The sequence below is a fragment of the Saccopteryx leptura genome, chromosome 2 (assembly GCF_036850995.1).
Source record: "Saccopteryx leptura isolate mSacLep1 chromosome 2, mSacLep1_pri_phased_curated, whole genome shotgun sequence".
NCBI lineage: Eukaryota > Metazoa > Chordata > Mammalia > Chiroptera > Emballonuridae > Saccopteryx > Saccopteryx leptura.
In genome coordinates, this window is record NC_089504.1 from 358,127,389 (window position 1) to 358,147,396 (window position 20,008).

General features: G+C 43.2%; 1 protein-coding gene across 1 annotated transcript in view; it reads left to right on the plus strand.

Moving 5' to 3' along the window:
* Positions 1 to 20,008, plus strand: part of DNAH2 (dynein axonemal heavy chain 2) — a 108,643-nt gene that overhangs the window by 4,899 nt on the left and 83,736 nt on the right. Inside the window, 2 exon segments of the mRNA XM_066364801.1 lie at positions 3,871 to 3,932; positions 7,995 to 8,165. Of these exon segments, the coding sequence (XP_066220898.1) occupies positions 3,871 to 3,932; positions 7,995 to 8,165 (233 nt within the window).

Consider the following 20,008-nt stretch of genomic DNA (forward strand, 5'->3'; position numbering starts at 1 on the left):
ACTTATTTGGTGGTAAAACATACCTACACTTACATGAGGTGTTCATAGTCTATATAAGCCACTTGGTATACATTTTTATATGTTTCTGCAGAAATACTACTAATATTAAAAGTTTGATTATGCAGTGCTGTTCTAGAGCCTGCTGGGGCCTGGGGTGGGTATTATATACTATACTACAATTCTAAATTCTGAAATGTACTTGACCTCAAGGGTTTTAGATAAGGGATTGTAGAGCTATATTTCAAGCAAATCAGAACAATTATAGAGAATAATATAATTTTGTACTCATCACCTAATATAAGAGGAATAAATAGTGACAGCAATAAGGAAATCCCTCTGTTTGTCCCCCCTCCCCCCAAAGCCCTTCTCTCTTTCTCCAGAGGTCACCACTATCCTGAGTTGGTGTTTATCACTCTCAAACTCGTTTGTTTATTTATTTATTGATTTTTTTAGAGAGAGGATAGAGCAAAAGGCATGGGGAGGAGAGGGAATCATCAACTTGTAGTAGTTGCTTCTTGTATGTGCCTTGACCAGGCAAGCCCAGGGTTTCTAACCGCTGACCTCAGCATTCCAGATCGATGCTTTATCCACTGCGCCACCGCAGGTTAGGCTCAAGCTTGTTTTTAAATTTTTTATTTTATTTTATTTTATTTTATTTATTTATTTATTTACAGGGACAGAGAGAGAGTCAGAGAGAGGGACAGATAAGGACAGACAAACAGGAATGGAGAGAGATGAGAAGCATCAATCATCAGTTTTTCATTGCGACACCTTAGTTGTTCATTGATTGCTTTCTCATATGTGCCTTGACTGCGGGCCTTCAGCAGACTGAGGAACCCCTTGCTGGAACCAGCGACCTTGGGTCCAAGCTGGTGAGCTTTGCTCAAGCCAGATGAGCCCACGCTCAAGCTGGCGTGACCTTGGGGTCTCGAACCTGGGTCCTTCCGCATCCCAGTCTGATGCTCTATCCACTGCACCACCACCTGGTCAGGCTTGTTTTTAAATTTTTTTACTGCATGTATCTACAAACATTTAGACTTTATATAAATTGTATTATAGAGGACAAAACAAGTTTACTTTTAAGATCTCAGTTTCCACCTGACTTGTGGTGGCACAGTGGATAGAGTGTTGACCTGGAACACTGAGGTCACCAGTTCACAACCCTGGGCTTGCCCTGTCAAGGCACATATGTGAAGCAACAACTATGAGTTGATGCTTTCTGCTCCTCCCTGCCCCCTTTTTCTTTTTCTCTCCTCTCTTTAAAAAAATCAATACATAGCCCTGGCCGGTTGGCTCAGCGGTAGAGCGTCGGCCTAGCGTGCGGAGGACCCGGGTTCGATTCCCGGCCAGGGCACACAGGAGAAGCGCCCATTTGCTTCTCCACCCCTCCGCCGCGCTTTCCTCTCTGTCTCTCTCTTCCCCTCCCGCAGCCAAGGCTCCATTGGAGCAAAGATGGCCCGAGCGCTGGGGATGGCTCTGTGGCCTCTGCCTCAGGCGCTAGAGTGGCTCTGGTCGCAACATGGCGACGCCCAGGATGGGCAGAGCATCGCCCCCTGGTGGGCAGAGCGTCGCCCCTGGTGGGCGTGCCGGGTGGATCCCGGTCGGGCGCATGCGGGAGTCTGTCTGACTGTCTCTCCCTGTTTCCAAGCTTCAGAAAAATGAAAAAAGAAAAAAAAAAAATCAATACATAAAATTAAAAAAAAAATTGTTTCCCTCCCCTGACCTGTCTGAGATCTGGAATGCCCGCGGTCTTCTCAGAGGGCATTGGATTTCTCGGTTGCCTATTCCAATCACCACAAAGCTCCTGGAATCACCTACTCCCCCTTTTTCATAATTTCTATCCTTCACGTCTTTACTGGACTCCCCTTCCAGGTTTTCTTTCTGGAAGTTGCAGTGTTCTGTTCCCCAAAGTCCCTTGGTTTTATCTCATTGTTCTTTCCTCCTTTCAGCCCATGGGCGATGGGAAACCCACCGATCTTACCCTGGTCTCCTGTGTGGGCAGCCGATCAGGAGGGTATACCTGGGCTAGGAGAGGTCAGGAGAGAAACAGCCTCCTTGGTTTTAAGGGGGTTCTGGAAGAAATGAGTGCCCAAGCCTGGTTGTATGGAGGAGGTTTGATTTCTGTGGACCCCCAACTTCTCCATGTGGGAAGAGGATTGGGGGGAAATTGGAAGGCCAGGAGCTGAATGCCTGGAATAACCTTAGTACTCACTGCACTTACTCCCCCCCCCCCCCCCCCCCCCCGCCAGCTCCAGTCAGCTTTTTTCTTTCTTTCTTTTTTTTTGACAGAGACAAAGAGAGAGAGAGAGTCAAAGAGAGGGACAGATAAGGACAGACAGGAAGGGAGAGAGATGAGAAGCATCAACTCTTCGTTATGGCACTTTAGTTGTTCATTGATTGCTTTCTGATATTGCCTTGATGGGGGGGGGGGTTCCAGCAGAGCGAGTGACCCCTTGCTCAAGCCAGTGACCTTGGGCTTAAACCAGCAACCTTTAGGCTCAAGCCAGCGACCATGGGGTCATGTCTATGATCCCATACTGAAGCCAGCAACCTCAGGGTTTCAAACCTGAGTCCTCTGTGTCCCAGTTCGATGCTCTATCCATTGTACCACCGCCTGGTCAGGCCGGTCAGCTTTTTAAAAAAATGTTTATTTTATTGATTTTATAGAGAGAAGAAGGGAGAGAGACAGGAACATCAATATATTCCTGTATGTGCTTTGTTTTTTCTTGTTTTTTTTTTCCGAAGCTGGAAACGGGGAGAGACAGTCAGACAGACTCCTGCATGCGCCCGACCGGGATCCACCTGGCACACCCTCCAGGGGGCGACGCTCTGCCCCTCTGGGGCGTCGCTCTGTTGCGACCAGAGCCACTCTAGCGCCTGGGGCAGAGGCCAAGGAGCCATCCCCAGCGCCCGGGCCATCTTTGCTCCAATGGAGCCTCGCTGCGGGAGGGGAAGAGAGAGACAGAGAGGAAGGAGAGGGGGAGGGGTGGAGAAGCAGATGGGCGCCTCTCCTGTGTGCCCTGGCCGGGAATCGAACCTGGGACCCCTTGCATGCCAGGCCGACGCTCTACCACTGAGCCAACCGGCCAGGGCCTGTATGTGCTTTGACCAGGGAGCGATTGAACTGGCCACCTCTGTGTTTCAGGATGATGCTTTAACCAACTGAGCTATCTGGCCAGGGAAGCCTCAGTCAGCTTTTTAAAAGAAAATTGAGATATAATTCACTCACTATAAAATTCACTCCTTTAAAGTATACAATTTAGTGATTTTTGATATATTCACATAGCTGTGCAACCATCACCACTATCTAATTTTTGAGCATTTTTTTCCCACCCCCAATAAGCCACTTTAAGCTTGAGAAATTGGTACCTATGACCCCTATATCTTTACTTCTAAGTTGCATCAGAACCTCGCCTTTTGGCAGATTCTCACTGCTTCCCTTTCCCCCGGATCCTGGTAACCACTAATTATTTTTTGTGTCTACTGATTTATCTATTCCAGACATTTTATATAAATGGAATTATATAATATGTGGTCTTATGACTGGCTTCTTTCACTTAACTTCATGTTTTCAAGGTTTATTCATGGTATAGCGTTGTAGCAGACTCCCATTCCTTTTTATGCTTGAGTAATATTTTACCACAATTTGCTTATCCATTAATCTGTTGATGGACACTTGTGTTGTTTCCACCCTTTGGCTACTGTGATTAGTGCTGCTGTGAACATTGGCATACAAATATTTATTTGAGTACCTGTTTCCATTTCTTTTATATATATGCACGCCTAGAAGTGGAATTGCTGGATCATATGGTGACTCTATGTTTATCTTTTTAAGGAATACCTTCATTTTAAAAATTTTATTTTTCTCAGAGCCAGAATTGGAGGAACCTGGAGTACAGAATGAGGAATTACAGGAGCCTGAGGTGGATGTGGTAAGTTTGGGTTTTTCTTGAGACCAATATTCTTCTCCAACAAAAGGTGAATCAAAAGATTAGTTGTAGGGTAGTGAACACACAGTACAATATACAGGTGATGTATTATGGAATTATATACCTGAAATCCCTGTAATTTTAGTAAACAATGTCACCCGAACTCTCTGCAATTTTAGTACACAATGTCACCCCAATAAATTCAATTTTTAAAAAGTTCTAAAAAAAAAAGATTAATTGTAGCATGGCATCTAAGGAATTCTCTTCAAATTGTCACTTCCTTCTACTTACTCTACTGGTAGCCTACACACCAACGAATCCAGTTCACCAGGTAAAGAGCAGAATCATCCATTCCCCTGCTTCTCCAGAAGAAGAGGATTTTAAGTGAGGAACAGGTCTCTTAGCTGTCCCTTCCTCATCTCCCCACTTTGGGTAAAACATTGAGAAGCCTCATAAATTGTACAGGTGAACATCTGGACAAGTTGAACAAACGGCAGATGTCCTAATTGGATACTAATTTCTAAAATATTCTCTTTCTTCCTTTTTTTTTCTCTTCAGTTCTCTCCTTTGGCAGAAGAATTTACAAAAGCCACTTAAAGCTTTTAGAAATTGGCACTAAATGACCCCTCCTACACCTTTATTTCGCGGTTTCATCAGAGCCTAGCCATACCTGTAGATAAGTGGGTTAGAAGAATGGAGTGGTGATTTTGAAATTTTATTTTATGGATTGATTTTAGTGAGAGAAGAAGGGAGAGGGAGAGAGAGAGAGAGAGAGAGAGAAAGAAACACTGATCTGTTTCTGTGTGTGCCCTGACTGGGAATTGAACCAGCTTCATTGCATATCCACACAATGCTCTAACCAACCATCTGGCCAGGGCGGCAGTATCGTGCTTAATTAGGTGTATGCACCATTGTTACATCATGACTCTTTGACGTTCTGCCATTTCTAATTTTTTTCTCATAATAATACGCTGATGAATAATATAAGTAAAATGAACGCATTTTGAAATGCTTAATATTTCCTTTAGATTCCTATATATGGAATTACTGGATCAAAGAGTAAAGAACATTTCTTTTTTTTTTTTCATTTTTCTGAAGCTGGAAACAGGGAGTGACAGTCAGACAGACTCCCGCATGTGCCCGACCGGGATCCACCCGGCACGCCCACCAGGGGCGGTGCTCTGCCCCCCAGGGGGCGATGCTCTGCCCATCCTGGGCGTCGCCATATTGCGACCAGAGCCACTCTAGCGCCTGAGGCAGAGGCCACAGAGCCATGCCCAGCGCCCGGGCCATCTTTGCTCCAATGGAGCCTTGGCTGCGGGAGGGGAAGAGAGAGACAGAGAGGAAAGCGCGGCGGAGGGGTGGAGAAGCAAATGGGCGCTTCTCCTATGTGCCCTGGCCGGGAATCGAACCCGGGTCCTCCGCACGCTAGGCCGACGCTCTACCGCTGAGCCAACCGGCCAGGGCCATTTCTAATGATTTTAATAATGCCAGCTGTTTTCTAAATGAATTGTACTTTTTGCCCTCACACTAGCAACAAACCCTTTCCAGACCTGGATGCTATTAATTTAGCAAAGATTTTAAAGAAATAACAGACAATATGTGATATATCTTTGCTATTTTTATTTCTTTGATTTCAACTGAAATTAAACATTTTCCATATGTTTATTTATTTATCTTTTTAGAGAGAGAGAGAGAGGAAGGGAGAGAATGAGGAGAAGGCGAGATAGGAGAAGCATCAACTCTTAATTACTTTGCTTTAGTTGTTTATTGATTGCTTTTCATATGTGCCTTGATGGCGTTGACGGGATGGGGTGGGGGGGTTGCTCAAGCCAAGCCTATGACCCTTTGCCCAAGCCAGTGACTTTGGGTTTTAAGACAGCAACCTTGGGATCATGTGGGCGATCCCATGCTTAAGCCAATGACCTTTGTGCTCAAGTTGGTGACGTTGGGCTTTTGAGCCCGGATCCTCAGCGTCCAATCAGGCCTAATCAGGCCCGATCCACTGCACCACCACCAGTCAGGCTTATATTTTTATGTTTTATGAGATGAGATGACATGTCAGTTTACATCCTTTTGTCCATTTATTTATTTATGTAGTGTTTTTCTCATTGGTTCATTTGTGTTTTAATCTTTAATCTTTAGGAAAGATTTTATTTTTATTTTATTTTATTTTATTTTTTTTTTTTTTTTTTTTTTTTTATTTTTACAGAGGCAGAGATAGACAGGGACAGACAGACAGAAACGGAGAGAGATGAGAAGCATCAATCATTCGTTTTTCGTTGCGCGTTGCGACTTCTTAGTTGTTCATTGATTGCTTTCTCATATGTGCCTTGACCGCGGGCCTTCAGCGGACCGAGTAACCCCTTGCTGGAGCCAGCGACCTTGGGTCCAAGCTGGTGAGCTTTTTTGCTCAAGCCAGATGAGCCCGCGCTCAAGCTGGCGACCTCGGGGTCTCGAACCTGGGTCCTTCCGCATCCCAGTCCGACGCTCTATCCACTGCGCCACCACCTGGTCAGGCTAGGAAAGATTTTAGATCACTAAGTTTTCTTGACTTGGAAGCTTTATTTTTTTTATTATTTATTTATTTATATTTTTCTTTTTCTGAAGTTGGAAACAGGGAGGCAGTCAGACAGACTCCCGCATGCACCCGACCGGGATCCACCCCAACCGGGATCCACCCGGCATGCCCACCAAGGGGCGATGCTCTGCCCATCTGGGGCGTTGCTCTATTGCAACCAGAGCCATTCTAGCGCCTGAGGCAGAGGCCATAGAGCCATCCTCAGCGCCCGGGCCAACTTTGCTCCAATGGATCCTCGACTGTGGGAGGGGAAGAGAGAGACAGAGAGAAAGGAGAGGGGGAAGGGTGGAGAAGCAGATGGGCGCTTCTCCTGTGTGCCCTGGCCGGGAATCGAACCCGGGACTCCTACACGCCAGGCCAATGCTCTACCACTGAGCCAACCGGCCAGGGCGGAAGCTTTAAATAAAAGAGATTTCTTCTCATTTTGCAGGAGTAGTGGGAGAGGGACCGGGCGGCTTCTGAAGAACACTGAGCTATAGCTCTGTAGTTTTAGTTTCCTTAATTAATTTAGTAGGGTTCTACAGATGAATTCTTTCTGGCCACCAGCTACACTTTATTTTCCATCTGATTTGTTTGTTCTTCGGTGTTGTTTAGTCTTTTCCCTTTCCCTCACTTCCTCCTCACTGCTATGCCAATTGCCTTTTCTCCAGCATTTCAGACTTATTTCAGTAGCGTGAGGAGGCTGCTGCACCCTAAGGATGCTGCTCTTGCACCCTTATCCTTTTCCCAGTTTGTCATCCGCTCCTAATTGCTTGATTTAGGCTAATACCCTACATGTTCTCTCTTTCTCTCTCTCTCTCTCTCTGTCTCTCTTTTGTGACAGAGAGAGACAGAGAGAGGGAGAGATAGAGACAGACAGACAGGAAGGGAGAGAGATGAGAAGCATCAATCCTTTGTTGCAACGCCTTAGTTGTTCATTATTGCTTTCTCATATGTGCCTTGACCAGGGGGCTACAGCAGACCGAGTGACCCCTTGCTCAAACCAGCAACCTCGGGCTCAAGCTGGTGAGCCTTGCGCAAACCAGATGAACCCATGCTCAAGCCAGTGACCTCGGAGTTTCAAACCTGGGTCCTCCGTGTCCCAGTCCGACGCTCTATCTACTGCATCACCACCTGGTCAGGCCCTACATGTTCTCTTAATTTCTTTTGACTTTGAGGTTGCAGGTCATTTGATAATACCTTTTTACAACCACAGGCATAAATGAAATACCTTGGAAAGAAAATATCCCAAGGAAGGATAACCTTCCTTGAAAGGAAAACCCTTAGTTTTCCTCTACAGTTTATTCTGTGTTTACTCATACTGGCAAGAGAATCTTACTGTCTTATTTCTTCACAAGCTGGAAACAGATCGTTGATTCCACCCTCAGCTTTCCCTCCACATTCTGGACTTCTCTCACCTTTTGAGTCCCCTCATGCGATGGGGGATGGGAGAAATGACTCGTCCTGACAGCTGTACTTCTTTTGGTCTCTCTGTTCTCCTGCAGAAGACCCTCTTCCTGTCCCGAGCTGTGCTGACAGGCCTGGCGGATGCCAAGTGGACGGAGGAGCATGATGCCATTCTGGAACACTTTGCCCAGGACCCTCTGGAGCCCGTGCTCACCGTCTTCATTGACCCCTGTTTGGGGTTGAAGCTAGATCTGGGCATGCCAGTACAGGTGGGTACTCAGCTTTCCCAGACCCGCAGGTGGTCTTCCAGAGAGCTGAGGGTCCTGCTTACCTCTGTCATCTTCGAGTCTTCTCTTGTCCCCGAGATCTCTGGAGCCTCACAGTGTGTCAGGCACCCTGGTTGGCAACAGGACACGGAGAGGAATGAAGGAGGCTTTTGCTTTTGATGATCTCATGGTCTAGTGGGGAAGCCAGACATATAAAAAATGTTTACAATACATTATGACACATGAGCAAAGCATTATAGGAGCTTTATGGGAGCAAGTAACGTAGCCAGTGGAGTGCTGGTGAAGGTTGGTGACGGAGGTTATATTTGAGTTGGGGATGAAGGGTAAGCAGGATTTCATGAGGCTGGGTAAAAGCTGTTTAGGCGAAGAACACTTTATGTGCAAAGAAAAGAGGAGTTGTGGGGAACGATACTGAAAGGGTGGGTTGGGGTCAGCTTGGGAAGGGCTCTGTATGTTATGCAGAGAATTTGGCCCCTATCCCAGAGGGAAATATTGAAGGCTTTCATGGGATGGATAGGTAAGTATTTCAACAAGGTGGAGGATACCTTAGTGAAGGTTAAGCCACGGGTAGGGAGACAGTTGAAAGACATAGTAAAATGTTAGTGGTAGAATCCAGGCAGTAGGTGTACAAGTCATTGTGAAATTCTTTTGATTTTGTATATTTGAAGTTTTTTGAAATAAAACATTGGAAAAGAAAAAGACTATTTCTTTGCTTTTATTGCCAATACATATACAAAAATTGCTATAATAACGATGACAAGCATGGTTCTGGGCAACAACACCATTTGTGAAACATTTCATTTTATTTTATTTATTTATTTACTTTAATTTTTTTTAATTTTTAATTTTTTTACAGGGACAGAGGGAGAGTCAGATAGAGGGATAGATAGGGACAGATGGACAGGAACAGAGAGAGATGAGAAGCATCAATCATCAGTTTTTTGTTGCGACACCGTAGTTGTTCATTGATTGCTTTCTCATATGTGCCATGACCGCGGGCCTTCAGCAGACTGAGTAACCCCTCGCTCGAGCCAGTGACCTTGGGTCCATGCTAGTGAGCTATTTGCTCAAGCCAGATGAGCCCATGCTCAAGCTGGCAACCCTGGGGTCTCGAACCTGGGTCCTTCCGCGTCCCAGTCCGACGCTCTATCCACTGTGCCACCGCCTGGTCAGGTTGAAACATTTCATTTTAAATGCAAAAACAGGCTATGGGTTTTTCTTTTTTTTTTTTTTCTTTCTATTCTGAAGCTGGAAACGGGGAGAGACAGTCAGACAGACTCCCGCATGCGCCTGACCGGGATCCACCCGGCACGCCCACCAGGGGCGACGCTCTGCCCACCAGGGGGCGATGCTCTGCCCCTCCGGGGAGCCGCTCTGTTGCGACCAGAGCCACTCTAGCGCATGGGGCAGAAGCCAAGGAGCCATCCCCAGCGCCCGGGCCATCTTTGCTCCAATGGAGCCTCGGCTGCGGGAGGGGAAGAGAGAGACAGAGAGGAAGGAGAGGGGGAGGGGTGGAGAAGCAGATGGGTGCTTCTCCTGTATGCCCTGGCCGGGAATCGAACCCGGGACTTCTGCACGCCAGGCCGACACTCTACCACTGAGCCAACCGGCCAGGGCCGGGTTTTTCTTTATATTGGCAATAATCAGCTATAAAACATCATGAAAAAAGATTTTATTCACAAAGGGTCAAAAATTTGCAAAATATATGTAGGATTTATATGAAAGAAAACAGTTTTGCCACAGACCATGAAAGAAAATTTGAATGTATAGTGAGCCATATCCTGTTTCTGGGTGGGAATCTTAATATTATATTAAAGTAATTCCTTCTAAAAAGATGTACCATTTAATGCAACTGCAATCAAAGTGCCACAGTCCCTAGATATCTTGTGTAAAGGATTTAAATGTATATCCAGAAAAATGCATGAAAGTAACCAAGAAAATGAGGAAGGAAAGTAATGGAGGAGACTTATGAATATGAAAATATTTTATTAAACTACAGTAATTAAAAGCAGTTGTACTGGGGCAGGAATATACATTGTATAAGCAACAGTAAAGAAATATAGAAAGTACAGAACCATGCATGTATGCATTTTCTATAAAAATGGCACTTAAAATCTGTGGAGAAGGATGAATTATTCAATGAATAGACTTGGGAAACATGAAAAAGAACATTTTCTACTAAAAGATCTATTTAGCTGATGGGAGGGGGAAATGGGGAGATGTTGGTCAAATGGTACAACGTTTCTGACACTGAAAGCAAAGGCAACAAAAGCAAAAATAGACAAGTAGAATGATATCAAACAAAAGATTTTGCACAGCAAAGGAAACCAACAAAATGGGAAGAAATCCTAAGGAATGGGAGGAAATATTTGCAAATCATAAATCCAATAAGAGGGTATTGTCCAAAAATACAAATAACTCATACAACTCAATAGCAAAATGACAATCTGACTAAGAAATGGACAGAGGAATTGAAAAGACTTTTTCCAAAGAAGGCATATAAATGGCCAACAGATACGTGAAAAGATGCTCAATGTTACTAATCATCAGGGAAATGAAAATCAAAACCACAATGAGACATCACCTTACATTATTTAGAATGGCTAATCACCAAAAAGATAGGAGATAACAAAAGGTGGTGAGAATGTAAAAAAAAGAGAACCCTTGTGCATTGTTGGGAATGTAAATTGGTGTAGCCACTATGGGAAATAGTATGGAGTTTCTTCAAAAAAATTTTTTTTTTTCTTTTTTTTTTAAATTATTTTTATTCATTTTAGAGAAGAGAGACACAGAGAAAGAGAAGGGAGGGAGGAGCAGGAAGCATCAACTCCCATATGTGCCTTGACCAGGCAAGCCCAGGGTTTTGAACCGGCGACCTCAGCATTTCCAGGTCGACGCTTTATCCATTGCACCACCACAGGTCAGGCTCTTCAAAAATTTTAATGTAGAACTACCATACGATCTGCAAGTTATTCTTTTGGGTATATATCTGAAGGAAATAAAATCACTATCTCAAATGATATCTGCAAGCTCATGCATTATTTATAATAGCCAAGGCATGGGAAGAGCCTAAGTGTCCACTGATGGATGATGAGTTGATAAAGAAAATGTGGTGTGTGTGCATATATATACACAACGGAATATTACTCAGCAGTGAGAAAAAAAAATCCTGCCATTTGCAACAACATGGATGGACCTGAAGGACATTATGCTAAATGAAATAAGTGAACGACAAAGACAAACATCGTGTGATCTCACTTATACGTGGAATCTAGTGGGGAAAAAAAAACCCCTAACACATTGAAGCAGATTACAGACTGGTCGTTGCAGAGTCAGGGGGTGGGGGAATAGGGAAACTGGGTGAAAATGGTCAAAAGGTACAAACATCCAGGTATAAGAGAAATAAGTTCTGGGGATATAATGTAGAGCCAAGTGAATAGATCTAAAAGTCCTTTGATAAGGCCCTGGCCGGTTGGCTCAGTGGATAAGTGTAGGCCTGGTTTACGGATGTCCCAGGTTCAATCCCCAGTTAGGGCACACAGGAGAAACAACCAGCTACTTCTTCTTTTTAAAAAAAAACAAACATTTTTTTTCTTAGACTATATTCTTTTTATTTATTTATTTATTTATTTTTTAAAAATTAATTTTAATGGGGTGACATTGATAAATCAGGGTACATATGTTCAGAGAAAACATCTTCAGGTTATTTTGACATTTGATTATGCTGAATTCCCATCACCCAAAGTCCAATTGTCTTCTGTCACCTTCTAACTGGTTTTCTTTGTGCCCCTCCCCTTCCTCAACCCCCTCCTTGTTCTCCCCCCGACCCCGTAACCACCACACTCTTGTCCATGTCTCTGAGTCTCATTTTTATGTCCCACCTATGTATGGAATCCTATAGTTCTTAGTTTTTTCTGATTTACTTATTTCATTCAGTATAATGTTATCAAGGTCCATCCATGTTGTTGTAAATGATCCGATGTCATCATTTCTTATGGCTCAGTAGTATTCCATTGTATATATGAACCAAAGCTTTTTAATCCACTCGTCCACTGATGGACACTTGGGCTGTTTCCAGATCTTCGCTATTGTGAACAATGCTGCCATAAACATGGGGGTGCATTTCTTCTTTTGAAACAGTGCTATGGTGTTCTTGGAGTATATTCCTAAAAGTGGGATAGCTGGGTCAAAAGGCAGTTTGATTTTTAATTTTTTGAGGAATCTCCATACTGTTTTCCACAGTGGCTGCACCAGTCTGCATTCCCACCAGCAGTGCAGGAGGGTTCCCTTTTCTCTACATCCTCGCCAGCACTTATTCTGTGTTGTTTTATTGATGAGCACCATTCTGACTGGTGTGAGGTGATATCTCATTGTGGTTTTAATTTGCATTTCTCTAATGATTAGTGATGTTGAGCATTTTTTCATATGCCTATTGGCCATCTGTATGTCCTGTTTGGAGAAGTGTCTATTCATTTCTTTCGCCCATTTTTTGATTGGATTGTTTGTCTTCCTGGTATTGAGCTTTACAAGTTCTTTATAAATTTTGGTTATTAACCCCTTATCACAGTGGTCCCCAACCTTTTTTGGGCCATGGACTGGTTTAATGTCAGAAAATATTTTCATGGACCGGCCTTTAGGGTGGGACGGATAAATGTATCTTGTGACTGAGACAAGCATCAAGAGTGAGTCTTAGACGGATGTAACAGAGGGAATCTGGTCATTTTTTAAAAATAAAACATCGGGCCTGACCTGTGGTGGCGCAGTGGATAAAGCATCGACCTGGAAATGCTGAGGTCGCCGGTTCGAAACCCTGGGTTTGCCTGGTCAAGGCACATATGGGAGTTGATGCTTCCAGCTTCTCCCCCTCTTCTTTCTCTCTGTCTCTCCTCTCTCTCTCTCTGTCTCTCCCTCTCCTCTCTAAAAAAAGAAAAGAATAAAAAAAAATAAAACATCATTCAGACTTAAATATAAATAAAACGGAAATAATGTAAGTTATTTATTCTTTCTCTGTGGACCGGTACCAAATGGCCCATGGACTGGTACCGGTCAGTTGCCCGGGGGTTGGGGACCACTGCCTTATCAGACGTATTGTCAAATATGTTCTCTCATTGTGTAGTTTGTCTTTTTATTCTGTTCTTATTGTCATTAGCTGTGCAAAAGCTTTTTAGTTTGATATAGTCCCATTTGTTTATCCTGTCTTTTATTTCACTTGCCCATGGAGATAAATCGGCAAATATAAATATATTGCTGTGAGAGATGCCAGAGAACTTACTGCCTATGTTTTCTTCTAAGATGCTTATGGTTTTACGGCTTACATTTAAGTATTTTATCCATTTTGAGTTTATTTTTGTGAATGGTGTAAGTTGATGGTCTAGTTTCATTTTTTTGCAGGTAGCTGTCCAGTTTTCCCAACACCATTTGTTGAAGAGGCTGTCTTTACTCCATTGTATGCTCTTTCCTCCTTTGTCAAATATCAGTTGTCCATAAAGGTGTGGGTTTATTTCTGGGTTCTCTGTTCTGTTCCATTGATCTATATGCCTTTTCTTATGCCAGTACCAGGCTGTTTTGAGTACAATGGCCCTGTAGTATAACTTGATATCCGGAAGTGTGATACCTCCCACTTTATTCTTCCTTTTCAAGATTGCTGAGGCTATTCATGTTCTCTTTTGGTTCCATATAAATTTTTGGAATATGTGTTCTATATCTTTGAAGTAAGTCATTGGTATTTTAATTGGTATTGCATTGAATTTATAAATTGCTTTGGGTAATATAGACATTTTAATGATGTTTATTCTTCCTAACCATGAGCACAGTATATGCTTCCACTTGTTTATATCTTCCCTGATTTCTTTTATCAATGTTTTATAATTCTCCGAGTACAAGTCTTTAATCTCCCTGGTTAAATTTATTCCTAGGTACTTTATTTTTTTGGTTGCAATGGTGAAGGGGATTGCTTTCTAAATTTCTTTTTCTGACAGTTCATTGTTAGTGTATAAAAAACCTTCTGATTTCTGAGTATTAATTTTGTTGTTTTTTTTTGTTTTGTTTGTTTTTTTCATTTTTCTGAAGCTGGAAACAGGGAGAGACAGTCAGACAGACTCCCGCATGCGCCCGACCGGGATCCACCCGGCACGCCCACCAGGGGCGACGCTCTGCCCACCAGGGGGCGATGCTCTGCCCATCCTGGGCGTCGCCATGTTGCGACCAGAGCCACTCTAGCGCCTGGGGCAGAGGACAAGGAGCCATTCCCAGCGCCCGGGCCATCTTTTGCTCCAATGGAGCCTTGGCTGCGGGAGGGGAAGAGAGAGACAGAGAGGGAAAGCGCGGCGGAGGGGTGGAGAAGCAAATGGGCGCTTCTCCTATGTGCCCTGGCCGGGAATCGAACCCGGGTCCTCCGCACGCTAGGCCGACGCTCTACCGCTGAGCCAACCGGCCAGGGCCTGAGTATTAATTTTATATCCTGCCACCTTGCTGAATTCATTTATCAGGTCCAGTAGTTTTTTGACTGAGATTTTAGGGTTTTCTATATACAATATCATATCATCTGCAAATAATGATATTTTACTTCTTCTTTTCCAATTTGGATGCCTTTTATTTCTTTTTCTTATCTGATTGCTGTGGCTAGGACTTCCAGAACTATGTTGAATAAGAGTGGGAAAGAGGGCACCCCTGCCTTGTTCCTGATCTTAAGGGGATTGCTTTTAATTTTTGTTTATTAAGTATGATGTTGGCTGTGGGTTTGTCATAGATGGCCTTTATCATGTTGAGGTATATTCCCTGTATTCCCACTTTGCTGAGAGGTTTTTTTTGTTTGTTTTTGTTTTTTATTCTTTTTCTGAAGAGACAGTGAGACAGACTCCCGCATGCGCCCGACCGGGATCCACCCGGCACGCCCACCAGGGGTGACGCTCTGCCCACCAGGGGGCGATGCTCTGCCCTCCGGGGCGTTGCTCTGCTGTGACCAGAGCCATTCTAGCGCCTGGGGCAGAGGCCAAGGAACCATCTCCAGTGCCCAGGCCATCTTTGCTCCAATGGAGCCTTGGCTGCGGGAGGGGAAGAGAGAGACAGAGAGGAAGGAGGGGGGGTGAAGAAGCAAATGGGCGCTTCTCCTATGTGCCCTGGCCGGGAATCGAACCCGGGTCCCCCGCACACCAGGCCGACGCTCTACCGCTGAGCCAACTGGCCAGGGCCTTTGTTGAGAGTTTTGATCATGAATGGGTGCTGTATTTTATCAAATGCTTTTCCCGCATCTATTGAAATTATCATGTGGTTTTTCTCCTTCCTTTTGTTTATGTGATGAATCACATTGATTGATTTGCAAATATTGTACCAGACTTGCCTCCCAAGAATAAATCCCACTTGATCATGGTGTATGATTTTTTTCATATATTGCTAGATCTGGTTTGCTAATATTTTGTTGAGGATTTTAGCATCTATATTCATCAGGGATACTGGCCTATAATTTTCTTTCTTTGTGTTGTCTTTACCTGGTTTTGGAATCAGAATTATGCTCGCCTCATAAAAGGAGCTTGGAAGTCTTCCTTCCTCTTGAATTTTTTGAAATAGCTTGAGAAGGATAGGAGTTAGTTCTTCTTTGACTATTTGGTAGAATTCACTTGTGAAGCCATCAGGCCCAGGACTTTTCTTTGTTGGGAGTTTTTTGATAACTGTTTCGATCTCACTTGTAATCAGTCTGTTTAGGTTTTCTAATTCTTCCATATTAATTTTTGGAAGATTATATGTTTCAAGGAATTTGTCCATTTCATCTAGGTTGTCTAGTTTTTTGGCATACAGTTCTTCATAGTATTTTCTTACAATATTTTGTATTTCTGTTGTGTCAGTTGTTATTTCTCCACTCTCATTTCTAATTTTATTTATTTGAGTCCTCTTCCTTTTTTTTTGGTGAGTCTGGTTAAAGGTTCATTGATCTTATTTACCTTTTCAGAGAACCAGCTCCTGGTTTCATTGATCCTCTGTATTGTTTCTTTAGCCTCTATGTCATTTGTTTCTGCTCTGATCTTTTTTATTTTTTTTTTTAATTAAAGATTTTACAGTGACAGAGAGAGACAGACAGACAGGAACAGAGAGAGATGAGAAGCACCAATCATCAGTTCTTTGTTGGGACACCTTAGTTGGTCATTGACTGCTCCCTCACATGTGCCTTGACCGTGGGCCCCCAGCAGACCGAGCAACCCCCTGCTTGAGATGAGCCCGCGCTCAAGCCAGCGACCTCGGGTCCCGAACCTGGGTCCGCCACATCCCAGTCGGACGCTCCATCCACTGCACCACCGCCCGGTCAGGCTCTGCTCTGATCTTTATTATTTCCTTCCTTCTACTACCTCTGGGCTTTACTTGCTGTTCTTTTTCTAGTTCTTTTAGATGCAGGGTCAAGTTGTTTATTTGAGCTTTTTCTAGCTCTTTAAGGTATGCCTGTAATGCTATGAACTTCCCTCTCAGGACTGCTTTTGCTGTGTCCCATAAATTTTGAGTTGATTTATGCTCATTATCGTTTGTTTCTAGGAATTTTTAAATTTCTTCTTTGATCTCATTGTTAACCCATTCGTTATTTAATACATGCTATTTAGTTTCCAAGCACTTGAAAAGAATGTATATTCTGCTGCTTTAGGGTGAAAGGTTCTGAAGATATCTATTAAATTGAATTGATCTAGTGTGTCCTTTAAGTCTGCTGTTTCTTTGTTAATTTTCTTTCTTGAGGATCTGTCTAGTGATGTTAGTGGAGTATTGAAATCCCCTACGATTATAGTATTGCTGTTGATCTCGCCCTCAATATCCATCAAAGTCTGCTTTATATATTTAGGTGCTCCTATATTAGGTACGTAGATATTTATAATGGTTATATCTTCTGTTGGATTGCTCCCTTTATCATTATGTAGTGACCTTCTTTATCTCTTACTATAGCCTTTGTTTTAAAGTCCATTTTGTCTGATATAAGTATTGCTACTCCAGCTTTTTTTCATTTCCATTTGTGTGAAATATTTTTTTCCAACCTTTTATCTTCAGTCTATGTGCATCTTTTGTTTTAAGGTGTGTCTCTTGTAGACAGCATATGTATGGGTCCTGTTTCTTATCCACGCAGCTACCCTATGTCTTTTCATTGGATCATTTAATCCATTTACATTTAAGGTTATTATTAATATGTAGTTGTTTATTGCCATTTTATTCTTTAAAACTGTATTCCTCTTTTGCTGTATTCTCTTTCCACTTTGATCTGTTTACAACAGGCCCCTTAGCATTTCTTGCAGCATTGGTTTGGTTGTAGTGAATTCATTGAGTTTTTTTGTCTGGAAAGCTTTTTATTTCTCCTTCAATTTTAAACGATAGCTTTGCTGAATAAAGTAGTCTTGGTTGTAGGCTCTTGTTCTGCATTACTTTGAATATTTCTTGCCATTCCCTTCTGGCTTCAAGTGTTTCTGTTGGGAAGTCTGATGTCATCATTATGGGGGCTCCTTTGTAGGTGATAGCCTTTTTTTCTCTAGCAACTTTTAATATTTTATCATTATCACTTAGCTTTGGTATTTTAATTATGATGTGTCTTGGGGTAGATTTCTTTGGGTTTCTCCTTAATGGAGTTTTCTGTGCTTCCTGTGCTCCATCTTAATGGAGATGTTTTCCTGCCTTAATTTAGGGAAGTTTTCAGCTATGATATGTTTGAACAAAGTCTCTATCCCTTGTTCTTTCTTTTCTTCTTCAGGAACCCCTATGATGTGGATGTTATTTTTTTTTTCATATTGTCACAGAGCTCTCTTAGAGTTTCCTCAGACTTTTTGAGTCTCTTTTCTTTTTTCTGCTCTGCTTCCGTGCCTTCATTTATCTTGTCCTCTAACTTGCTGATTTGATTCTCAGCTTCATCCATACTGCTTTTAATTCCTTCCATTGTATTCTTCATTTCTGATATTGTATTTGTCATTTCTGACTGATTCTTTTTTATTATTTCAATGTCCTTTTTTATACTTGCTATCTTTTTATTTAGGTGTTCGTAATGACCATCTATTGTTCTAAGATCTTTTAGTATCCTAACAATCATTATTTTAAACTCTGCATCTGGTAATTTGGTTATATCTGACTCATTCAGGTCCTTTTCTGGGGATTTCTCTTGATTCATTTGTGTTGCATTTCTCTGCCTTCTCATTTTGTCTGTGTAAAGAAGGTTTTGGCCACTGGGGTCCACTGGGTGTGGCCTCTCTGTTCCCTAGATGTGGTCTGTCTGCAGGCCCACCACCCCCTCTGCTGCTGCTGCCTAGGGCATTGCCGGTGCCAGCCCACTGGGGCTGTTGCTATGGTTTCCGCCTCTCCTTCATGGGAGGGGCTGTGATCACATGCTCGGGTGTACAAGCCTCAATGGCCTCAGCCTTTACCCCGCCCCCATGGGTGGGGTTATGCACTGCACCCAAGTGGCAAGCCTCAGCCCTGAGGGCAGGGGTGAGCACCTATGCTCAGCTGTGGGTCTCTGCCTGATTCCGGGCTTTCTCCCCAACCCTGCAGGAGGACCCTGCTCACAGGTGGCTGCAAGCCTTGGCTCCACCGGCTGTGCAGGGCTGCATGCCCTCGCTCAGTTGCGGGACTCTGCCTGTTCTGGGCTTTCGCTCCACTCCCACGGGCTCCCGCATCAGGCCACAAGCCTCGGTTCTGCGGGCTGGGCCTTATTTAATTAATTATTATTATTTTTTTTACAGAGACAGAGAGATAGTCAGAGAGAGGGATAGACAGGGACAGACAGACAGGAACAGAGAGAGATGAGAAGCATCAATCATCAGTTTTTCGTTGCAACACCTTAGTTGTTCATTGATTACTTTCTCATATGTGCCTTGACCCTGGGCCTTCAGCAGACCGAGTAACCCCTTCCTCGAGCCAGCGACCTTGGGTTCAAGCTGGTGAGCTTTGCTCAAACCAGATGAGCCCACGCTCAAGCTGGCAACCTTGGGGTCTCGAACCTGGGTCCTCTACATCCCAGTCCGACGCTCCATCCACTGCGCCACCGCCTAGTCAGGCACAACCATCTACTTCTTTTCTCCTCCCTCTCTCCCTTCTCTCTCTTCCCCTCTCGCAGCCAGTGCTCAGTTGCCCGAGCGTCGGCCTCAGGCGCTGAGGATAGCTCAGTTGATTTGAGCATTGGCCCCAGACAGGGGTTACCAGGTAGAACCTGGTTAGGGCACAAATGGAAGTCTGTCTCACTGTCTCACTATCTCGCCTCCTCTCACTTAAAAAAAAGTCCTCATGATAAGAAAATTTATAACTAGGTGGGTGATGGATGTTAACTAAACTAGTTGTAATCATTTTGCAATAAATTCATATATCTAATCATTATGTTGTAAACCATAAACTAATATAATGTCGTAGGTCAATTATATCACAATAAAGTGGGGTAAAAGGGTACAATGTTTCGAGATCTAATATATAGTATGGTAACTAATACTGATTAATAATACTGCATTGTGAACTTATAATTTGCTAAAAGGGCAAATCATAAGTGTTCTCACCACAGGAAGAAAAAAAAGCACAAGAAAATGGTAACTCTGTAAGATGATGGACATGTTAATTAGCTTGATTGTGGTGATTATTTCACAATGTATACACCTATCAAAACATCAAGTTGCCTATCTTAAGTCTATACAGATTTTATTTGTCATAGATGCCTCAATAAAACTGAAAAAACATCTATTTAGTGTGCTGACATACATTCTAAATAGGTCACAGACTTAATTATATTTTCCTGGGTTAAGATGACCAATTGAAACTTTCTTAAAAAATTACTACCGTACACCTAAAAAAATAAAATAAAATAAAAAATTACTACCCTTGACTAC